Source organism: Trichechus manatus, unplaced genomic scaffold, assembly GCF_000243295.1.
Source record: "Trichechus manatus latirostris isolate Lorelei unplaced genomic scaffold, TriManLat1.0 scaffold00016, whole genome shotgun sequence".
Classification (NCBI taxonomy): domain Eukaryota; kingdom Metazoa; phylum Chordata; class Mammalia; order Sirenia; family Trichechidae; genus Trichechus; species Trichechus manatus.
In genome coordinates, this window is record NW_004443952.1 from 22,586,629 (window position 1) to 22,610,339 (window position 23,711).

Sequence of the window (23,711 nt, forward strand, 5' to 3'; positions counted from 1 at the left end):
GCTAAATGTTCATTTAAATCTATTAATACAGGTAAATAGCTTGGAACTGTGCCTGACTCAGAGTGAGTTCTCAATAAAAGTTACTTTTACTTATTCTGAATTTAGTTATTTAACAATACTTATTTTGTGTTTACCATGTGCTGGGTAGTGTTCTAAGTGCTTGACAATAGTAACTCATTTATTATTATCATCCCCATTTTACAGAGGAGGAAACATAAGGCCTAGAGAGGTTAACTGACCTGCTCATGTTCTCCCGCTAGTGTGTGGTGGGGCGGCAGGTGGCCTCTCGACCTGGTCATGGCATGTAATAATAAGCAAAGCGCCTTGGCCTCCGTTCTCCCGTCAACACCTCCCAAAAGCCTCAGGAGGGTGACAGGACAGGGCTGCTCGTTCCCATTGTTAGATTGGGCCACTGGGCCCAGAGAGGGGATGCCGGGCACTATTCCCAGGAATTTTACATGAATACATTCACGGAATCTTATTGACCCCAGTTTACAGATGACGATACTGAGGCACAGAGAAGTTTAGTATCTTTTCCCAAATAACTCAGTGAGGGCTTAAGCCAGGCGATGGACTGAGGCTGCCTGACCCTAGTCTGTGCCCATCTGTTGAGGACTTATTATGTCCAAGGCTAAGCATCTGCTCAGCTCTCTCCTTGCCTCATCTCCCAGCAACCCAGTGAGAGGTAGGTGCATACGTGGTGCCAAGACTTAGAGAAGGTGAGTGGGTCTAGACTCGTATCCAGGTCTCTCTGGCTCCAAAGCACGTTGCGCTCTTAGCCCCCTGCCCAGTGCTGCCTGCTATTCAGATGGTGAAGTTGTCATGGGAACACCCACCGGGTTCTTGAGTGCTGGTCTTAGAGCCCAGATGTATAAATATTTGAATGTAAAGAAATGTTTAAATGTAAATGTAAGTGTATTTGAGAGAAAGGAAGCAAGGGATCACAGCCCCCAATGTCCCAAGTTAGAAGCGGTTGTGTGCTCATGGAGTGTTTGGAGTCAGGAGGACGGGCTCCTGCTCTTACCAGGTGGGTAGCCTCGGAAAAGTGACTCCACCACTCTGAGCCCAGCGCCACTTGTTGCGTCTTTAAAATGGGGATAACTCTGCCCAGCCCATGGTGGTTGAGAGGAGTCAATTGAACAGTGAATGGGATGGACTTTGTAAATCATGGAGCAGTGGTTCTCAAAGTGTGGTCCCCAGACCAGCTGCATCATCATCACCTGGGAGCTTGTTAGAAATGCAGAGTCTCAGGCTCCACCCAGACCTATGAATCAGAAGCTCTGGGGTGGGGCCTACCAATCCGGGTTTTAACAGGTCCTCCAGGTGATTCTGATTTGCTCTTAGGTTGGAGACCCACTGCCATAGGCATCATGCAAACACATGTAAATGAGATCCTGTCTCTAATAATAGCAACCTGTCCTGGGGCGGATGTGCCTCTTCAGACTGGGGCATTGACATCTTTCCTGTGCTCCCTTCATCCCCATAAACCTGGCTTCTGATACTCGGAATTTGAGCAGGAGAATCCATTGGGGTGTTGCCCTATTCTCCTTGGGGCTCCTGCCCTTGCTGGCCTGCAGGCCTAGCTGGAACGAACGATGGGCGGAGCTAAGGGAGACTGGGAACAGGGAGAAGGAGGCCTGGAGGCCTGTCCTGCCAGTTGCCGTAGACCCTACCTGGGGAACTGATTAAGGCAGAGCAGCGGCGCTTACCGTCCTGTAGGTAAACAGGTGAGGGAGAAGCGGAGAGGAACTGCTCATCCTCCTGCTGGAAAACAGCGTGGGGCTGCCCCGCGTCTACAGGGCCTCAGTCATATCTTGGGATACTTCTCGGAGTAAATGGGCTGAGTGATGGAAGGAAACTATTTTCTAATTAAAAAACAAAAACCAGCTGCTGAGATGTGGCCCAGGAGTGAGCCTACAGGCCAGATGTCCTAGCTCGGGGTCCCCGCCACCCCCAGGAGCTCACCTGTTGCTCTTCATAGAGCTGAGAATTGTAGCAGTAGCTTGGACCCTGACTTCCTGTCAGCAGAGCTGAAGCTCTGTGTGCTCCTCCCTATTCTGGCGCCTGGGAATACAAAAAAAAAACCCAAACTCGTTGCTGTCAAGTTGATTCCGACTCATAGCAACCCTATAGGACCGACTAGACCTGACCCGTACAGTTTCCAAGGAGAGCCTGGTGGATTCAAACTGCTGACCTTTTGGTTAGCAGACATAGCTCTTAACCACTGCGCCACCAGGGTTTCCATCCCTAATCCATCCCACGCTTTTCCTCCCCAGCCCACACAAGGCTTCAGAGTCCTCCTCCTCTTCCTCCTCACAGGACTCCGGCAGCCCTTCTGGCCGACTGGAGCTGGACATGAAAGAAACCTCTTGTTCTTTCTTCCTTAGGTACAAGCCCAAAGTGGAGGAAAGACATTACTTTCCCAGGTCAGATGTTATTACTACCTAGTTGCAGGGGCTAAGCCCACTTCAGCTCTCACCGTGCCATGCCCCTGGTTACAACCTTGGACCGCTCTCCATTGTCTCCAGTAACAACTCCCTAGCCTGCCACTCAGAGCCCTCATCTGCCCACCTTTCCGGCCTCAAATTTCATTAACTTGTTGCCGTGGAATCAATTCTGACTCAGAGTAGACCTGTGCTCCACTGAGTTTTCAGTGGCAGATTTTTTTGGGAGTAGATCACCAGGCCTTTCTTCTGAGGTGTCTCTGTTGGACTCAAACCACCAGCCTTTCAGTTAGTGGCCGAGCATGTTAACCTTTTGCACCACATAGGGATTCTCAACCCTCACTGCTCCCCTGCATTTGCCCCAATGCCAGCCCAGCTGGACTGGATATGCCTCTGCTTCCCTTCCCCCACCCCCACCTTTTACTCACCTACCACCTCGGTGCATCATGCAGGGCGGGTCCTCCAGGCTTTGCCTAGCACAGTGACTTCCTCCTGGAATGTCCTCCCTTCACTTCTGTGCTGTGGTTGCTCTACTCAGCCTTGAAGTCTTAGCTCAGACATCCCCTCCCAGAGGCCCTCCCTGGCTCCCTGGGTTTTGATCTCCCTGCTGCAGCCTGCAGCTCCAGGCTGCTCAGCCCTGTTCACACTGAACTGAGCTCGCTGCCTACAGGTCGACCTCTGCCACCATTCTGAGCTCCTGAGGGGCAGAGGCCCCTGTCAGGGTCATTCTTGTCTCCCCGTGGCCCAGAGCGGGCACCAGTGGTACTGGATGAACTGATGCTGGGCTCCAGGTCCCTGCAACAGGGAGACAGAGGGTTGGTTTGTGGTCTGTATTGGGGAGCCACTGCCAGTAGACTGCACGGATCCCTGGCCAGGTGCCCGTCCCCAGGGCTGCTTCCCGCTCTCTGTGTGACCCTGAACAAGTTACTCTCCTGCTGTGGGCCTCAGTTTAACTCTCTGTCCAAAGACAGATCTAGAGGCTCTGTGCCAGGGAACAGATGGTGAGCAGGAGGTGGAGCTACCACATTTTCTGCCTCATGGAGGCCTTTGACCCTTGTCTCTTGAAACTCCCAGATAAGAGATTGTGGGGCACTAAATCTGCCTGGAGTTTTGGTCAGGGCTTGATTTACAGAATAAACAGAAGGAAGTTCTGTGTCTCCAGAGAATCAAGGCTGGACGGGGTACCAGCCCTCCGAGGACTGGAACAGCTGACAGGCAGACAGCTACACCACCCTCATGGGTCCCATGCAGTATCTGGCACATGCCGACAACACAGCTCTCAGTGGATCGTCTTCACAGGTGGGCAGGGCAGAGTATTACCATTTTTTGGATGGAAAAACAGGAAACCAGAGAGGGATAAGATTTGCCCAAGAGTACACAGCAAATCAGTGTCAGATTTAAGACTTGAGCCTGGTCATCACACCTGCTGTTAAAGTGACAGGCCTGGCCCCTTGACTCCTAGTGCCCAGAGGAGGGGTTTGGGAGAGGCTAGTGGCCTGAATGGAAGTGTAAGAGAGGAGCCAGGTTGCTCTCCCCGGGTGCCTGCCTGTGGGATCTGGCCTGTGTGTGGACAAAGTAGAAGGGGAGGACCATTTTGGGCTGACATTTCTATGGATGGGTGGATGGATGGATGGATGGATGGATGGATGGATGGATGGATGGGTAGATAGGTGGGTGGATGGATGGATGGAGAGATGTATGGAGGGAGGGAGGAAGGTAAGGAGGGAGGAAGGAAAAAAGGATAGAAGGAAGGAGGGGAGGAAGGAAGGAAGGAGAAACACAGAGAGAGAGAAAGGACCTCCATCAGCTGAACTCCTATTTTGTATTAGACATGTGCTTGGTATTTTACATACATTATCTCATTTAATCCTTCTCAAGCCCGCATGAATTAGATATTATGGTACCCTTTTTACCGATGAGAATGCTGAGGCTCAGAGACATTTAGCAGTGGGGATCCAGGATTTAAACATGGTACTTCCTCTGTTCCTTGCACTTGGCTACCTCCCTGGATATCAGGATGAGCACCTCATAGGCAAGAGAGACTGCTCAGGCTGCTGAGCCGGGGAGGCTCCCTGGAGGTGCGATCCATTCACCTATCTACCCATCTTAGCTGAGCCCAGGAAAGTGTATGAGAGGAAGGGGCATTCTAGGAGATCAGCTAAGTGCATGTTCTTATCTGAGCTGACTTGGTTTGAGGCAGAGAGAATGGGGTGTGAGCAAAGATGGGATGGTCTGAACAAATATGATGCTTTGAGGGGAGAGCTTTGAAGGAGTCCTGGTGGTGCAAAGGTTAAGCACTCAGCTGCTAACCGAAAGGTTGGTGGTTCACATCCACCCAGCGGCTTAGCAGGAGAAAGACCTAACGATCTGCTCCCATAAAAATTACAGCTTAGAAAAGTCTGTGGGACAGTTCTACTCTGTTACACAGGGTTGCTGTAGGTCAAAATCGACCTCATAGCACCTAGCAACAAGGGAGAGCAGATAAACCAGTTTGGCTCAGAGGGCAGGTCTGTGGAGGTGAAGAGGAAGAGATGGGGAAGGCCCAGCCTCAAAACCCAAGTCCAGCAGAGGGCTTTCTCCTGAGGACAGAGGGGAGTCTTCAGGGAAAAAGGTCAGATCCATGATGGATGGGAGGGGTGGGAGGAAGGAGGCTGCGGTGCTGCAGGGCTGCCATGGGGATAGGATAGGAGGCCTGGGGGTGGGTGGAGGGGGTGGGGGAGAAACCGAGTCAAGACCCTTCACTGAGAGACAAGGCACCCAGGCCTCAGCACTGCTTGAGGGAGAGCAGGAGGAGATTGGACATCTTAGGAGGGGCCCTGGCCCTGGGCAGTGTCAGATGGCAGGAGGAGGTGCTCCCTTAAGCTTAATTGCGTCAGGAGGAAAGAGGCTCTCTGACTCAATCAGCCTTTCTGTATTTCCTGTTTGTCTGTGAGGAGGCATATGTTCTGGACCAGACGGACAGGAGAGTTGGAGGAGGGGGAGATTGGGCAGAGGCTGGGAGGAGACTACCTGCAGGGAGAACCTGGGATGGGGCTATTTCTATCTGCTGGCTGCCGGATGCCTCTGCCTCCACGGATGACACGGCCTGGGTGTCCAGGCCTGGCAGAAGGTCCCCGGCAATAGCGTGCCTGCTTTCCTACTGGAGCTGTGCTGATGGAGAAATCCAAAGGGCTTCCCCTGCCTTTCACCTCCCTCCCCACCTGCCCTCCAAGAACCCCAGTCACCTCAGCACCAGGGCTGAGCTAGGGCTCTGCCTCCACCCCAGGAGAGCCCTGCCCAGAGATATGCACAAATACACTCTATTGAGTCAATTCCAGCTCATAGCAACCCTATAGGACAGAGTAGAAGTGCCCCACAGGGTTTCCAAGGCTGTAAATCTTTACAGAAGCAGACTGCCACATCTTTCTCCTGCGGAGTGGCTGGCATGTTCCGATCACTGACCTTTCGGTTAGCTGCCAATTGCGTTAACCACTGCACCCCCAGGGCTCCTTCAGATCCTTCTTGACCGGTAGGGATAATATTATTAACTCTTTCCATATATGTGTCTGTTCCTTCCATTAATGTGGTGAGTACCACCTGTCAGAAGAGCACCTAGTAGGATGGATTGCACTTTCTCATTTTGGATTTTTACTCAGATCCCCCAAATGTTGGGCCTTCAGCATGGACTGTCATGTACTGAACGAGATCTTTTTTTTTTTTTTTTAATTTTTTTATTTTATTGTACTTTAAGTGGAAGTTTACAATTCAAGTTAGTCTCTCATACAAAAATTTATACAGACATTGTTATGTGACCCTAATTGCTCTCCCCATACTATGACAGCACACTCCTCCTTTCCACCCCGGATTTCTCGTGTCCATTCAGCCAGCTCCTGACCCTCTCTGCCTTCTCATCTGGCCTCTGGACAGGAGCTGCCCATTTAGTCTCATGTATCTACTTGAGCTAAGAAGCACACTCTTCATGAGTATCATTTTCTGTCCCATAGTCCAGTCTAATCTTTGACTGAAGAGTTGGCCTCGGGAATGGTTTTAGTGCTGGGTTGACAGAGAGTCTGGGGGCCATGCTCTCTGGGGTTCCTCCAGTCTCAATCAGACCATTAAGTCTGGTCTTTTCACTAGAATTTGAATTTCACACCCTACTTTTCTCCTGCTCTCTCAGAGACTCTCTGTTGTATTCCCTGTCAGGGCGTGAACCAGATCTTAGTGCCCTGAAAACATCGTGAACACATCAATCTTAATAGCAGACATTTGTTGAGTGCTACGTATGCACCAAGCCTCACTCTAGTTGCTGTGTGAGCTGTCTTGCTCAGTCATCAGGGCAGCCCTATGAGAGAGTGTGGACCCAAGGTTGAACAACGCTGCTTCAAATTCCAGCTCGGCTGCCTACTAGCTGTGTGATCTTGAGCAAGTTGCTTAACCTCTCTGTGCCACAGTTTCCTTGTCTGTAAAAATGGGGTAATCATAGTACTTATAGGTTTGCTGTGAGGGTTGAGTTAATACACGGAACATATTTAACTTACAATAAGCAACATAAGTGTTAGCTATTGTTTGTTGTTTGCTGTTTTGCCTGGTTTTAGCAGTGAGGAGGAGCTTTGGTGGCTGAGGGCTCAGGCTGCTGTGGGGCAGTTCTCCTCTGTCCTATAGGGTCACTATGAGTCGGAATCGACAGCAACAGGTTTGGTATGGTCTGGTGAGGAAATAGTCATTAAGTAACTTGCCCAAAGTCACACAGGTAGGAAGTAACAGAGCACTGCCGCCCAAAGAACTTTCTGCAGTAATGGAAATGTTCTATAATTACACAGTTCAATAGGGGGCCTAGTAACCACGTGTGGCTATTGAGCACTTGAAATGTGGCTAGTGCAACCGAGGACCTGAATTTTTAATTTTATTTAATTTTAATTTAAATCAGGGCTTTGAACTGGTTCCTTCTGGTTTGAACTCCTGCTGAGAATTTGCATTTCCACCCCAGATATACTGAATCAGAATCTACAGTTTAACAAGACCCCCAAGTGATTCTTATGTATTCTTACATCCTGGGAACTTGTTAGAAATGCAAATCTCAGCAGGGGACTTGTTATAAATGCAAATTTTCAGCAGGGGTTCCAAGGGGAAGGAACTGGGTCAAAGCCCTAGTTTAGATTTAGGTTTAAAAGTCACATATGACCTATGGGCTCCCATGTTGGACAGAGCAGTTTAGAGCCAGGATTAAAACCCTGGTAGTCAGACTCCAGAGCCCAGGCTCTTTACCCTGTGCTCTACTTTCTTGTTTAAATCTTTTCTTATGGGAATTTAAAAGCATACACATAATTAGAGAGAATACTATAATGCACAGCATGTACCCATCACCTGTTTCAATAGATATCAACATCTTGTTTCATCTCTGCTCCCACCCCAGTTCCCTACTCCACTATCCACACCCTTACCGGTTTATTTTTAAATAAATCTCAGACTTCATATTATTTCATCTGTGAATATTAAGCATGTATCTCTAAAAGGGAGCCCTGGTGGCGTAGTGGTTAAGAGCTTGGCTGCTAACCAAAAGGTCAGCAGTTCAAATCCACCAACCTCTCCTTGGAAACCCTATGGAGCAGTTCTACTCTGTCCTGTATGGTCACTATGAGTTGGAATCGACTCGACAGCAACGGGTTATCTCTAAAAGATAGTTTTTTTTTTGTCTTTTTTAAAAAACTCTGCTTTAGGTGCAAGTTTACAGCTCAAGTTAGATTCTCATACAGAAACTTATACACACATTGTTATGTGACCCTAACTGCTATCCCTATAATGTGACGGCACGTTCCTCCTTTCCACCCTGGATTTCCCGTGTCCATTCAACCCACTTCTATCCCTTTCTCCTCCTCATCTCACCTCTGGACAGGAGCTGCCCGTTTAGTCTCATGTATCTTCTTGAACTAAGAAGCACACTCTTCAGGAGTATAAAAGATAAACACTCTTATGTAACATATTTTAATAACTGTATCATTCTCTCACCTAGAAACAATCGACCACAGTTCTTTGAGTTGAGATCATTAGGTATCCATCGATGTTCACGTTTCTCGGATTGCTTTGTGAATGTCTCTTGGCAGATGATTTGTTTGAATCAGGATCCAAACAAGCGCCGCATATTGCACGGGTGGCTGTGTCCTTATCTCTGAAGTCTATTCAGATCTAGAAGGATTCTTCTTTTTCCCTGGCCATCTATTTGATGAAGAAGCGAGATAATTTGACATGCAGAGTTTCCCATATTCTAGAGTTTGCCAGTTGCATCCCTGTGGTGTTGCTGAACGTATTTCTCCATACCATGTCCTGTGTGGGTATTTAGATCTGGAGGCTTGATCGGTATTGGGTTCAATTTTTTGGTAAGATAATTTCCTAAGTAGTATTCCATTCTCCCTATTGTATCATATTAACCGGTTGTCTTTCGTTCAGCAGCCGAGTATGTTAACCATTTGCACCACCCAGGAACTCCATTGTATCATATTGTGTAGCACGTATTGTCTGGCTATCTCTTTTAGTGACGATAAGATTGATCGGTAGATTCAAGTGTTACCAGCCTGACCCATCCATGACAACCAAAAGAAAAAGAAAAACATTTGGAGCCGTCAAGTTGATTCTGACTCATGGTGACCCCGTGTGTTACAGAGTAGAACTGCTCCATAGGGTTTTCTTGGCTGTAATCTTTATGGAAGCAGATCGCTAGGCTTTTCTTCTGCAGCCTGCTGGGTGGGTTCAAACTGCCAACCTTCAGGTTAGTAGTTGAGCGCAAACCATTTGTGCCACCCAGGCACCTGACCAAGTGGGTCTCAAACTTGAGCGTGCATCAGAATCCCCTGGAGGGCTTGTTAAAACCCAATTGCTAAACCCTACAGTTTCTGATTCAGTAGGTCTGGGGTGGAGAAAGATGTGGCAGTCTACTCCCATAAAGATTACAGCCTTGGAAACCCTGTGGGGCAGTTCTACTGCGTCCTATAGGGTCGCTCTGAGTCAGAATCAACTCCACTGCAGTGGGTTTGGTTTTCTTGGCTTTGGGGTAGTGTCACCAGAATTTGCATTTCTAACAAGTTCCCAGGGATACAGATGCTGCTGGTCAGGGACCACCCTTTGAGGAACACTGCATTACATCCCCCGTTAGCCTGTCACCTGATGCAGATTGGAATCACCTGGGGAGCTTAAAAGGCACTGATGCCTGAGTCCCACGCCCAGTGATTCTGATATAAATGATTCTAATGTGGAGTCAAAGTTGCAAACCACTGCCCTAATGTCTTTCACAGCCTACTGGATGTTGGGATCATGGCTCATGCCTCTTTCTTACCTGTCATACTGTCTCATCTTTTCCTGCTCATTGGCCATTTTCCTGAGAGGTGACGAGAGTAGCTGAATTATTCATCTCTGATTCCCTACCCTGCCCCAACACAGGGCCTGGAACAGAATAGGCCCTAAACAAATATTGGATGAAGATGGTGAATGAATGAAATCATATTCACCTCTCTTTACACACCTTTTTGGATTTTCTGCTTTGAAATGTTCTATTCTTTGGTTCAAGGAACCCTGGTGACGCAATGGTTTAGCACTCGGCTGCTAACCAAAAGGTTGGCAGGTTGAACCCACCAGCCGCTCCGTGGGAGAAAGATGCTTCCATAAAGATTACAGCCTTGGAAACCCTATGGGGCAGTTCTGCTCTGTCCTATAGGGTTGCTATGAATCGGAATTGACTCAACAGCAATGGGTTTGGTTTTTGGTTTTGGATTCTCTGGTTCAGGATGCTGGGCTTGCTAAGATATCAGTTCTAGAGCCTTCTCTTTCACAGGCAAGTAGTCAGAATCAGGGTTACTGGTGACTTACAATAGAATCGTTGCATTAAATCAAATTAAAACACAAGTTTTCTGGAGACCTCAGTGGTAGGCTGACCAACCTGTCCCTCTTTGCCTGGGACTTTCCTGGTTTTAGCTCTGAAAGTCTCGCATCCTGGGTATCCCCACAAAACCCAGGCAAACCAAGACGGTTGTTCACCCTACTTCTGTGAAGAGAGGCAAGGCCTCTTGCTTTGAAGGAAGGAAGATACAACCCTATGGGGTGGGACCCTGAGGTCCCAGACTGGGTCTCACCCTGTTACTTTAGATCCTGTGTCTGGCTTGTGGAAAGCAAAAATGAAGACAGCTGCGCTGAGAGGTGGCAGCTGTAAACCAGACACTGGCCTCAGGTTAACAGAATCCCAAGCCACTGTTTTTCCAGTGACCTCCTATGCATTCAAAAGTTGATGGTGAAGAAGGAAGACAGGTGAAGAATTGATGTGTTCAAACTATGGTGTTGGTGAAGAATATTGAATATGCTGTAGACTGCCAAAAGAATGAACAAATCAGTCTTAGAAGAAATACAACCAGAGTGTTTCTTAGAAGCAAGGATGGCCAGACATCGACCGGCTTACTTTGGACACGTCATCAGGAAAGAACAATCAATAGAGGCCAAGCAAAATCGAAGGAAATGCTCAGTGAGATGGATTGACACAGTAGCCACAACAATGGAATCAAACAGACCAGCAATGATCATGAAGATGGTGCAGGACCAGGCAACGTTTCTTTCTGTTATACATAAGGTTCCCATGAGTCAGACTCGATTTGTAAGCAACTAACAAGAACAACAATTGTGGATAAAAGCAGTGGGGAGAAAACCAGTAACCAATTGCCATAGAGTGAATTCCAACTCATAAGGACCCCATGTATGTCAGAGTAGACCTGTGCTCCAATAGTTTTCAATGGCTAGTTTTTCAGAAGTAGGTCACCAGGCCTTTCTTCCCAGGAGCTTCTGGTTGGACTTGAACTGCCAGCGTTTTGGGTAGCAGCTGAGGCATTAACCCTTTGCACCACCATGGACAAGGAAGAAGTAGCAGAGATTTGTGGGTTTTATTTCTGCCTGGTGAGAAAGGAAGCCTCCGTAGGAAATCGCTGGTTAAACAGAAGCCTGCGTTTACAATAGGGGCCTTGACCCCAAATGGGCCTTGGATCCTGAGTCCAGTATTCCACCCCCACCCCCCACCTGCCTGGGGTGGATAAGAGTCCCTGATAAGGATTCAGGAGGAATTAGAAAGGAACTTTCCAGTCAAGTTTGGGGCCAAGGCCAGGATATGGATAATAGTCAAGGATTGCAGAGCGAGGGACCCACCCATAATTAGATGTTTATTGTGTTAATGTTAGGTCTTTGTGTATCAACTTCAAATAGAGTGTTTACTCCTATTGTTTTAGCAGTAATCTTTCTTTCTTTTTTTCTTAGCAACTGGGAAATTTGTGGTTCTAACCTCCCTTTATCAACTGTGGTCATGACATAAGTGTGTTTGTTCAGATCCTCTCATAGGGCATGGTTTACTATGCCCACAAGATCAGGTTTTAAGACAGAGAAAAACTACATAAATAAAACTTCAAATATTAGATGTGGAACCACAAACTTACAAAGGGACAAGGGTGGCCAGCCCAGCAGACTCCCACCCATCCCAGCTGTTCAAAGATCAAATCAGGTACTTTCATTCCTTCCCTGAGGCCACAAACAGTGCAATTAATGAATAATCTACTGTACTGGTTTGTGCCACACCCAGTTAAGGATCAGTTTCAGCCACCCTGCAGCTAACCCTTGTCCTACAATGGTTTAGGGCTGGGTGACAAAGAGGGGCCTTTGAGGGCACATAGCCGCCAAGCCTCCAGCTCTGTCTCTACTCTTGCACACACACAAACACACACACACACTGTTTCTCTCTGTCACAGGGGAGACCGTGGCATAGCTGGAAGAAGGGTCACGGGACAGGACTCAGTTCTGCTTCCCCCTCAACTGCTCACATAGCGGTATGATCCTGGTCAAGTCCGTTCCCCTGCATCTCCATTTTCTCATTCATCAAATGGAGATGGGAATCCGCCTACCTCGCAGCCGGGTTGTAAGGAATGGGAAAAGCAGTGTGCCATTCCACTGTCAGGCATTAAGGAATCAATTCAATGGATGTTGAGCCCAGAAATAACTAAATCCTTTTTGGAGGCAAGGAATTCACAGTCCTCAAAGCCTAATCCCATGGTGTTAGGCCTGCTAAGCATGCATGGGATAGAAACAGCAGAACCAATGCCACCCTGCTGTATTCCTCGAGCCTGGCTCGGAGTGCCACACCTGAGAAGCCCCGCTGTAGCTTTGATGTGGTCCCAGCCAGATGGGATGGGGCATGATGGCATGGGTGAACCTAGCCCGGACTGGCTGTTCTGGCCCAGCCTGTGGGTGAGGGCCTCACAGTGCCGCGGGCCGCTGCGATCTGCATTTCCAGGCAAGTGCCAGCTTATGGGGAAAACGAAACTCCTGCTCTCTGATTGCTGAGTCATTAAACTAACACATGCCTGAATGCACACATGCACGCATGCACACATTCATATACAGACACAACACACAGGTGCACACACGCACATGCATGCACACCCATCAGAGGTACAAGGCACATATGCACCCCCCATGCATATGTGCAGCACTCACGCACAGACGTGCACACACACAAATGCACACAGTGCACCCATGCCGACAAGTTTGCACAAGATCACCTGTGTGTAAATATGCACTCACACCCTGAACAAAGGGACAGGAAGCCTTGCTTGGTGCCGCCCATCCCCCCTTGTGTAAGTTCCTTCCATGGCAGCAGGTCTGGAAGAACCTTGGCAGTGGAGATAAAGTGCTGGGGTGGGGCGGGAAGAGGAGTTTGTGGAGGAGGGACAGGGCAGAAGGGCACTGATGTTCATGCTGCTCCGCTCTGAGGCCAGCTGGCTTCTTCAACAGCCCCCTTTCAAGAGGCAGCCAGCCAGGGCTTAGCCTCCCAGGGCCTCAATTTCTGTAAAGTGGGGGTGATAATGATCATGTTACCTCCCCCTCAGGGCTGAGATGGGATGCTAGGGTGTGAAAGAGCTCTTGTCATCCACGTTATCTGCAGGAACCTGAAGCTGGAGGCTTTGACACAGAGCTGGGCTCAGCTCCCAGCTCCACCATTGACAGCCTTGCTCTGGGACCCCAGGCAGGTTGCTTCCCTTCTCTGCCTCCATCCTTGTGTCTGTAATGGGGATCAAAGGAGTACGTACCTATTAAGTTCATACATGGAAAGCACTTGGAATGGCGCCTGGCACATAACAAGCACTCAAAAAACCTGAGTTGTTACTGCCATAGAGATAACCCTGAGCTGGAGAAGAGTTGTTGCCCAGACCCTGCCAGAGATGGCCCTCAGGTGCTAGGCCAAGCCTCAGAGTGCCCCACAGGTGCACAGACAGGCTGTGAAAGGAGAGTGCTGGGAGTGGCCAGAGGGCTTGGACTGTTGAGGATGAGAAGGCCATGCTGACTTCAGTAGCCTTGATGTGACCAGCCCCCTTGCCTCACAGCCTGCCACGTGCACCCAGGCACCAAGCCTAGCTGATCCCCCTCCTTGGTATTTCACTAATGTGTCCCCACTGTCCTGCTCCAGCCCAGGTAACCATCACCTCTCACCTATTCTAACCTCTCCTCCACCCAGTAGCCAGAGGAATCCATCTAAAAGTGAAACCTGGTCCTCTCATTTCCCTGCCTTCAACCCTCAGTGGCTCTGTATTGCCCTCAAAGCCTGTCTTAGTTATCCAGTGCTGCTATAACAGAAATACCACAAGTGGGTGGCTTTAAAAAAGACAAATTTAGTCTCTCACAGTCTAGGAGGCTAGAAGTCTGAATTCAGGGTGCCAGCTCCAGGGGAAGGCTTTCTCTCTGTGTTGACTCTGGGGGAAGGTCCTTGTCATCAGTCTTTCCCAGTCGAGGAGCTTCTCAGTGCAGGGACCCCAGGTCCAAAGGACACGCTATTCTCTGGCTCTTGTTTCTTGGTAGCATGAGGCCCCCCGTCTCTCTGCTTGCTTCTCTCTTTTATATATCGAAAGAGATTGATTTAAAACACAACCTAATCTTTTAGACTGAGTCCTGCCTCATTAACATAACTGCCTCTAATCCTGCCTCGTTCACATCATAGGGTAGGACTTACAACACATAGGAAAAATCACATCAGATGACTAAATGGTGGACAATCACACAGTAATGGAAATCATGGCCTAGCCAAGTTGACACACATTTTCAGGGGACACAATTCAATCCATAACAGAACCCAAGTTCCTTAACAGGGCTCCTGAGGCGATCTGGGTCCTGCTTCTCTTCCCCCACCTCTTCCCTCCAGGTTTCCTGTCCTCTGACCACATCAAGCACAGGGAGCATTTGCTAGTGACCATTGATTGGAGCCAGCAGGGACCTGCATGGGGCATTGTATTAGTCAGGATAGGTAGGCTGTGCTCTGTGACAAATAACCCCACTCTCAGTGGTTCACTCTACAAGTTTATTTCTTTGCCATGCTGTATGTCAGCTGAGGGAGATACTCTGCTCCACACAGTCCCTCAGGGGCTCAGGGTGATGGAGGCTCCATCATCTTGTAGCTGCACTGTTTGGAACATGTGGCCTTCTCATCCCTTCAGCAAGGACGAGAGTGCTAGATGGTCACAGGCAGGCCTTAATGCTTTAGCCTGGAAGTGACATACATCATCTCCACCCATGATCGGAGCCCTTCAGATTGCAGTTCTAGTGCTCCTTCCTCTGGGGAGTTCTCCCTGACTGCCGTGTACAGACCTCCATTATTGCCCATAGTACACTGGGTCCCAGTGGCCCCGACTCCCTAGCAACCTCACCCATGTGACTGTGCTTCTGTAAGGGCTGGGCAGAGGCTTCCCCTCTCTGAGCCCCCAGTGTCACACAGTGATGCTCAGTAAATTTTGAACAAACAAATACAACACTAGCTGATGATGAAGGGAAGCTCAAGATGCCTGGATAATAAGAGTGGTAGTCATTGCTACTGTTTTTCAAGTAAGTATCTGCCATGTGCTGTGGGATCTAAGTGTGTCATTTAATGTAATCCTCATGACAAGTCTATGAGAGGGATACTCCTGTTATCCCCACTTTACAGATAAGGAAGTTGAGGCTGCTGCTGTTAAGCCACTGGCCCACACAACTGGTAAGAGGCAGAGCTGGAATCTGAGCTCAGACAGGCTGGCTCCAGAGAGCACACTGTTAGCCGCTTCACTGCGGGGAAGGAGGTTTGGACTGTCTGGTGAGATAGTAGGGAGGGAAGGAATGTGATGAGTTCTCTTGGTGGTTTTCTGCCTTTTGTGTTCACACATGAACGAATAAAAAGCCTCAAAACATCAGCAAACAGATGAGTAGTAATTATACACCATCCCCACCACGTCTCGCCGAGGCTATAGAAACAGGCGCAATTACAGGCTGTTCACTCAGTTGCCCTTCAGACCCACATCACTGCCCATATAGAGCTGACCACTGTCCTGGTCACTCCCTCTTGTGTATTCTCCAGGTGATATTCCTGGGTGTCCCACTATCCTGTCTCACGTCCCTTGTCCTATTTTGTCTCCTGTAGATGTCATGGCACCCCCAGTACCGGAGCTCCAAGTTCCGCCATGTCTTTGGCAAACCAGCCAGCAAGGAGAACTGCTACGACTCAGTGCCCATCACCCGCAGCGTCCACGACAATCACTTCTGCGCTGTGAACCCCCACTTCATTGCAGTCGTGACTGAGTGTGCTGGTGGGGGGGCCTTCCTCGTCATTCCTCTGCACCAGGTAAGGACACTGAGGAGCCCCAGGCTCTAACAGCTCAGCAATCTGGGAGCACCACAGGACAGAGGGAAGTGGGAAGAGCCTGGGTTGCCAGTCCTATACACAGGTCCAAGTCCTAGTGCCTGTTACCGGCTGTGTGATTTTGGGTAAGTCATTTCACCTCTTTGAGCCTTGGTTTCCTCACTGGGAAAAATACGTCTGTCCTGGGATTTCAGCTTCCAGCAGCTGAGCTAGATCTCCAAAGAACTCCTCTCCACGCTACTGCAAAATATTTCACTCCTGAATAAAATATAAGTTTTAATGAATTGCTGGACTCACAGGAAATTGGAGAAATCTCCAAAGCCACCGTCGTCCCCAAAAGAAAACGAATGTTGAGCCAAAACCTAGCTAGGAGACAGGTAAGCAGTTAGCAAACAGAAAGAACAGGTTGTCGTGAGGGCAGATGTTGATGGTATAGGTTGGGCCATATGAAATTGCTGCTATTTAACTGTTTTTTGCTTCCCAAAATGTAATTTCATATAATTCAACTTAATAGCAGATCTTTTCAGCATCCCAAGTGTCAGGTTGCTGAATCAGAGTCTCTGCCTTGAGCCAGACCCCCAAAGGAGCTAGATAGATTCCAGGACATCATAAGTAAAGAAAGCAAAAGGTCATTAAAAAGACAGGAAAGAAAGAAAAGACCAAAATGGATGTCAGAAGAAACTCTGAAACTTGCTGTTGAATGTAGAGTAGCTCAAGGGAATGGAAGAAATGATAAAGTAAAAGAGCTGAACCGAAGATTTCCAAGAGCAGCTCAAGAAGACAGAGTAAAATATTATAATGAAATGTGCAAAGACCTGGAGTTAGAAAACCAAAAAAGAAGAACATGCTCGACATTTCTTTAGCTCAAAGAACTGAAGAAAAAATTCAAGCCTCGAGTTGCAATATTGAAGGATTCTATGGGTAAAATATTGAATGATGCAGGAAGCATCAAAAGAAGACAGAAGGAATACACAGAGTCACTGTACAAAAAAGAACTGGTTGACGTTTAGCCATTTCAGGAGGTAGCATGTGATCAGGAACCGATGGTATTGAAGGAAGAAGTCCAAGCTGCACTGAAGGCACTGGCAAAAAACAAGGCTTCAGGAATTGACAGAATACCAATTGAGATGTTTCAACAAACGTATGCAGCACTGGAAGTGCTCACTTGTCTATGCTAAGATGTTTGGAAGACAGCCACCTGGCCAACCGACTGGAAGAGATCTATATTTGTGCCCATTTCAAGGAAAGGTGATCCAACCAAATGCGGAAATTATCAAACACTATCATTAATATCACATGCAAGTAAAATCTTTTAAAGATCATTCAAAAGCAATTGCAGCAGTACATCGACAGGAACTACCAGAAATTCAAGCCAGATTCAAAAGAGTACATGGAATGAGGGATATCATTGCTGATGTCAGATGAATCTTAATTGAAAGCAGAGAATGCCAGAAAGATGTTTACCTGTGTTTTATTGACTGTACAAAGGCATTCAACTGTGTGAATCATAACAAATTATGGGTAACATTATGAAGAATGAGAATTCCAGAACACTTAATTGTGCTCATGAAGAACCTGTACAGAGACCAAGAGGCAGTCATTCGAACAGAGCAAGGGGGTATTGCATGGTTAAAAATCAAGAAAGGTGTATGTCAGGATTGCACCTTTCACCATACTTATTCAATCTGTATGCTGAGCAAATAACCTGAGAAGCTGGACTATATGGAGAAGAATGTGACATCAGGATTGGTGGAAGACTCGTTAACAACCTGCAATATGCAGATGACACAGCCTTGCTTGCTGAAAGCGAAGAAGACTTGAAGCACTTACTGATGAAGATCAAAGACCACAGCCTTCGGTGTGGATTACATCTCAACATAAAGAAAACAAAAATCCTCACAACTGGACCAATAAGCAACATCATGATAAATGGAGAAAAGATTGGAGTTGTCAAGAATTTCATTATATTTGGATCCACAATCAACGACCATGGAAGCAGCAGTCATGAAATCAAACGACATGTTGCACTGGGCAAATCTGCTGCAAAAGACCTCTTTAAGGTGTTAAAATGCAAAGATGTCACTCTGAGGACTAAGGTACGCCTGAACCAAGCCATGATATTTTCAGTTGCCGCATAAGCATGCGAAAGCTGAACAATGAATAAGGAGGACAGAAGAAGAACTGATGCCTTTGAATTATGATGTTGGCAAAGAATACTGAGCATACCATGGACTGCCAGAAGAAAGAACAAATCTGTCTTGGAAGAAATACAGCCAGAGTGCTCCTTGGAAGCGAGGGTGGCGAGACTTCGTCTCATGTTCTTTGGACATGTTATCAGGAGGAATTAGTCCCTGGAGAAGGACATCATGCTTGGTAAAGTAGAGGGTCAGTGAAAAAGAAGAAGACCATCGATGAGATGGATTGAGCCAGTGGCTGCAACAATGGGATCAAACGTAACAACGATTGTGAAGATGGCACGGGACCGGGCAGAGTTTCGTTCTGTTGTACATGGGGTCACTGTGAGTCAGCACCAACTTAGCAACACCTAACAACAACAACAGCTACTACTACCCAGTCATACTATTGAATATATAGCCATAAAAAGGAACCAATTATAGATACAAACAACATGGATAAATGTTAAAGACAATGCTGAGTGAAAAAAGCCAAACCAAATGCTAACTGTATCACTCACTTGTTGTTGTTGTCATTCACTTACCTAAAGTTAAAAATAAGCCAAAAGCTACACTTTAAGACATGCATAATTGTTGTTGTCATTGTGTGCCATCAGGTTGATTCTGACTCATAGTGACTCAATAGGACAGAGTAGAACTGCCCCCACAGGGCTTCCTAGGCTGTAATCTTTATGGGGAGCCCTGGTGGCGCTTCGGTTAAGCACTCGGCTACTAACCGAAAGCTTGGCAATTCAAACTCACCTGCCGCTCTGAGGGAGAAAGATGGGGCAGTCTGCTTCCGTACAGTGTACAGCTTTGGGAACCCCATGGGGCAGTTCTACTCTGTCCTACAGGGTCATTAGGAGTTGGAATCGACTTGATGGTGGTGAGTTTGGGTTTTTTTTTTTTTTTTTTTTTGGTTTAATCTTTATGGGAGCAGATCTGCAGGTCTTTTCTCCCATGGAGCAGCTGGTAGGTTCAAATTGCCTGCTGTTGGGTTCTGACTGCCGGCTCGTGGGTTCTGTCAACCTTTCTGTAAGCAGCTGAGCACTTAACCATTGCACCACCAGGGCTCCTTGATGTGTAATTAAGTAGCAAAATTTTAAAGAAAAGCGAGGAAGGGACTACCATGAAAATTAGGATAATAGTTAAGCCTTGGTGGAGGGAGTGGGTTATATTGGCAAATGTCCCACGGGGCACCTTCATGCTAGTAACAGTTCCTTTCTTGGCCTGGGAGGGGAGCAGTTATATGAGTAATTTATTTTCCAACAATTTATTAAGCTGAACATTTACATTTTATGCACTTCTTTTGCATGTTTTTTATATTTCACACATATACACATACACAGAAGACACAAGGCCCAGATGGTTTTACAGGCAAGTTCTATACAACTTTCAAGGAACAGATTATTCCAGTCCTTTTCAAATTCTTCCAGAGACTAGGAAAAGAGGGATGACTCTCCTCCTCCTTCTGTGAGGTCACTGCAACCTTGATGCCAAACAAGACAAGAGCAAGAAAGAAATTACAGGCCAACCTCACTCAGAAGGATGAGTGCAAAATTACTAGCAAACCAAATTTAGTAGTGAATTAAAAAAAACGATTCTGACGAAGTTGGATTTATTCCAGAAACTAAGGGTGGTTATAGGGGCCCTGGTGGTGCAGTGATTAAAGTACTCAGCTGCTAATGGAGAAGATGGTGGTTCGAATCCACCCAGTGGCTCCATGGGAGAAAAAAAAAAAAAAGTACTGCCATCAAGTTGATTCTGACTCACAGCAACCCTGTAGGACAGAGTAGAACTGCCCCATAGAGTTTCCAAGGCCGTAATCTTTACAAGAGCAGATTGCCACATCTTTCTCCCACAGAACGCCTGGTGGCTTCTAACCACTGGCCATTCACCTGTTAATATTTTGACCAAAACCAAACCAAACCCACTGCTATCGAGTCGATTCCGACTCATAGCGCCCCTACAGGACAGAATAGAACTGCCCCATACTGTTTCCAAGGCTGTAATCTTTACAGACGCGGACTGCCAGATTTTTCTCCCACGGAATGGCTGGTGGGTTCGAACTGCTGACCTTTTGGTTAGCAGCTGAGCGCTTTAACCACTGTGCCACCAGGACTCCAACATTCTGACAAATTTGTTTTTTATCTGTTTCTCTGTGTGTGTTTTTCTTTTTTTCAAACTGCTGAGAGAAGTTAGAGATACCATCACCCTTCACCCCTAAATACTATACTTCAGTCTATGTCTTCTAAGAACAAAGACATTCTCTTATATAAGCACACTATAACCACATTCTGGAAATATGACATTGATACACTGATAATTATAAAATCCATATTCATATTCAAATTACACCAATTGTCCCAATAATGTTCTTTATAGCAATTTTTTTCCTGATGCAGAATCTAATTCAGGATCGTGCATTGTGTTTTGTTATCATATCTCTTAGTCTTCTTTACTTCATGATGTTAACATTTTTTAAAGAGTACTATGAGTCGGACTTGACTCGACAGCAGTGGGTTTGGTTTGGTTTGGTTAAAGGCCAGTTGTTTTGTAGAGTGTGCCTACATTTGGATCTGTCAAATAGTTTCTTCGTGATTAGACTCATGAATTTTTGGCAAGAATATTACATAAGTGATGTTGTATCCTTCTCAGTTCATTACATCATGGGGCACATGATGTCATTTAGCCCCATTATTGGTGATAGTAACTTGATCCCATTGTTAAGGTGATGCAAATGTGTTTTTTTTTTTTAGTTGTACTTTAGATGATGAAAGTTACAGAGCAAATTATTTTCTCATTCAACAATTAATACACATACTGTTTTGTGACATTGGTTGCCGACCCACAACACGTCAGCACTCTCCACCTCTCAACCTTGGGTTCCCCATTACCAGCTTTTCTGTCCTCTCCTGCTTTCTCGTCCTTGCCCCTGGGCTGATGTGCCCATTTAGTCTCGTTTTGTTTATGGGTCTGTCTAATCTTTGGCTGAAGAGTTAACCTCAGGAGTGACTTCATCACTAAGCTATAAGGGTGTCCAGGGGCCATACTCTCGGAGTTTCTCCAGTCTCTATCAGATGAGTAAGTCTGGTCTTTTTTAATTTTTTTTTTTTTGTGAGTTAGAACTTTGTTCTACATTTTTCTCCAGCTCTGTACAGAATCCTCTATTGTGATCCCTGTCAGAGCAGTTAGTGGTGGTAGCCGGACGTCATCTAGTTGTGCTGGACTTAGTCTGGTGGAAGCTGTGGTAGTTGTGGTCTGTTAGTCTTTTGGGCTAATATTTCCCTTGTGTCTTTGGTTTTCTTCATTCTCCTTTGCTCCATATGGGGCGAGACCAGTGAAGTATCTTAGATGGCGGCTCACAGGCTTTTAAGACCCCAGACGCTATTCACCAAAGTAGAATGTAGAACATTTTCTTTATAAAATATGTTATGCCAGTTGAGCTAGATGTTCCCCGAGACCATGGTCCTCACAGCCCTCAGCCCAGCAATTTGGTCCCTCAGGGAGTTTGGATGTGTCTATAGAGCTTCCATGACCTTGCCGTGGATAAGTTGTGCTGGCTTCCCCAGTATTGTGTACTGTCTTACCCTTCCCCAAAGTTACCACTTATCTATTGTCTAGTGTTTTTCCCTCCCCACTTTTCCTGGCCCTTGTAACCATCAAAGATTGTTTCTTTTTGTATGTAAACATTTTCATGAGTTTTTATAGTAGTGCTCTCATACAATATTTGTCCTTTTGTGATTGACTTACTTCACTCAGCATAATGCCCTACAGATTCATCCATGTGGTGAGATGTTTCACAGATTCATCATTGTTCCTTATAGTTGCCTAGTTTTCCATTGTGTGTATGTACCATAGTTCGTTCATGCATTCATCTGTCAGTGGGCACTTAGTTTTCCATCTTTTTGCTATTGTGAATAATGCTTCAATGAACATGAATGTGCATATGTCTATTCGTGTTATGGCTTTTATTTCTCTAGGATATATTCCTAGGAGTGGAATTGCTGGATTATATGGTATTTCTATTTCTAGCTTTTTAAGGAAGCACCGTATGGTTTACCAAAATGGTTGTCCCATTTTGCATTCCCACCAGTAGTGCATAAGAGTTCCAATCTCCCTGCAGCCTCTCCAACATTTGCTATTTTCTGTTTTTTTGATTAGTGCCAGTAATGTCGGGGTGAGATGGTATTTTATCGTGATTTTGGTTTGCATTTCTCTAATGGCTAGAGATCGCAAGTATTTCCTCATGTGTCTGTTAGCTGCCTGAATGTCTTCTTTGGTGAAGTGTCTGTTCATATCCTTTGTCCATTTTTAAATTGGATTATTTGTCTTTTTATTGTAGAGATGTTAGATTTTCCTGTAGATTTTAGAGATCAGAACTTTTTCGGATTTGTCATAGCCAAAAATTTTTTCCCAGTGTGAAGGTTCTCTTTTTACTCTTTTGGTGAAGTCTTTTGATGAGCATAAGTGTTTAATTTTTAGAAGATCCCAGTTATCTAGCTTGTCTTCTTGTGTTTTTGTATTCTTAGTTATGGTTTGTATCCTGTTTATGCCATGTATTAGGGCCTGTAGCATTGACCCTATTTTTGTTTCCATGATCTTTATAGTTTGGGTTTTTATATTTAGGTCTTTGATCAATCTTGGATTAGTTTTTGTGTATGAAGTGAGGTATGGATCCCGTTTCATTTTTTTGCAAGTGGACATCCAGTTTTGCCAGTATAATTTGTTAGAAAGACTGACTGTCTTTTACACCATTTGATGGACTGTGGGCCTTTGTCGAAGATTAGGTGAATGTAGGTGGATGGATTTACATCTGCGTTCTCAATTCTGTTCCACTGGTCAATGTGTCTGTTGTTGTACCAGTACCAGACTGTTTTGACTACTGTAGCTGTGTAGTAGGTTCTGAGGTCAGATAGTTTGAGTCCTCTTACTTTATTCTTCTTCTTCAATAATGCTTTACTTATCTGGGGCCTCTTCCCTTTCCATATAAAGTTAATGATTAGTTTTTCCATCTCTTTAAAGAGTGCTGTTAGTATTTGGATCGAGGATGCATTGTATTTGTAGGTTGCTTTCGGTAGGATTGACATTTTCACAATGTTTAGTCTACCTATCCATGAGCATGGTATATTTTTCCATTTATGTAAGTCTTTTTTGGTTTCTTGCAGGAGTGTTTTGTAGTTTTCTTTGTATATGTGTTTTACATCCCTGGTTAGATTTATTCCTAAGTTTTTTTTTTTTTTTTTTAATGGACTGTTATAAGTGATATTGTTTTCCTGATTTCCTTTTCATAGTTCTCTTTATTGGTGTATAAGAATCCAACTGATTTTTGTATGTTTACCTTGTATCCTGCTACTCTGCTGAATCCATTAGTTCCAGTAGTTTTCTTGTGGAGTCTTTTGGGTTTTCTATGTATAGTATCATATCATCTGCAAATAG

The 23,711-nt window shown here is 46.1% G+C and overlaps 1 protein-coding gene across 1 annotated transcript in view; it reads left to right on the forward strand.

The window, feature by feature from the left end:
• Positions 1-23,711, forward strand: part of CORO2A (coronin 2A) — a 73,140-nt gene that overhangs the window by 14,623 nt on the left and 34,806 nt on the right. The window contains exon 2 of the mRNA XM_004372234.2: positions 15,880-16,080. Within this exon, the coding sequence (XP_004372291.1) occupies positions 15,880-16,080 (201 nt within the window). The remainder of the gene's footprint in view (positions 1-15,879; positions 16,081-23,711) is intronic.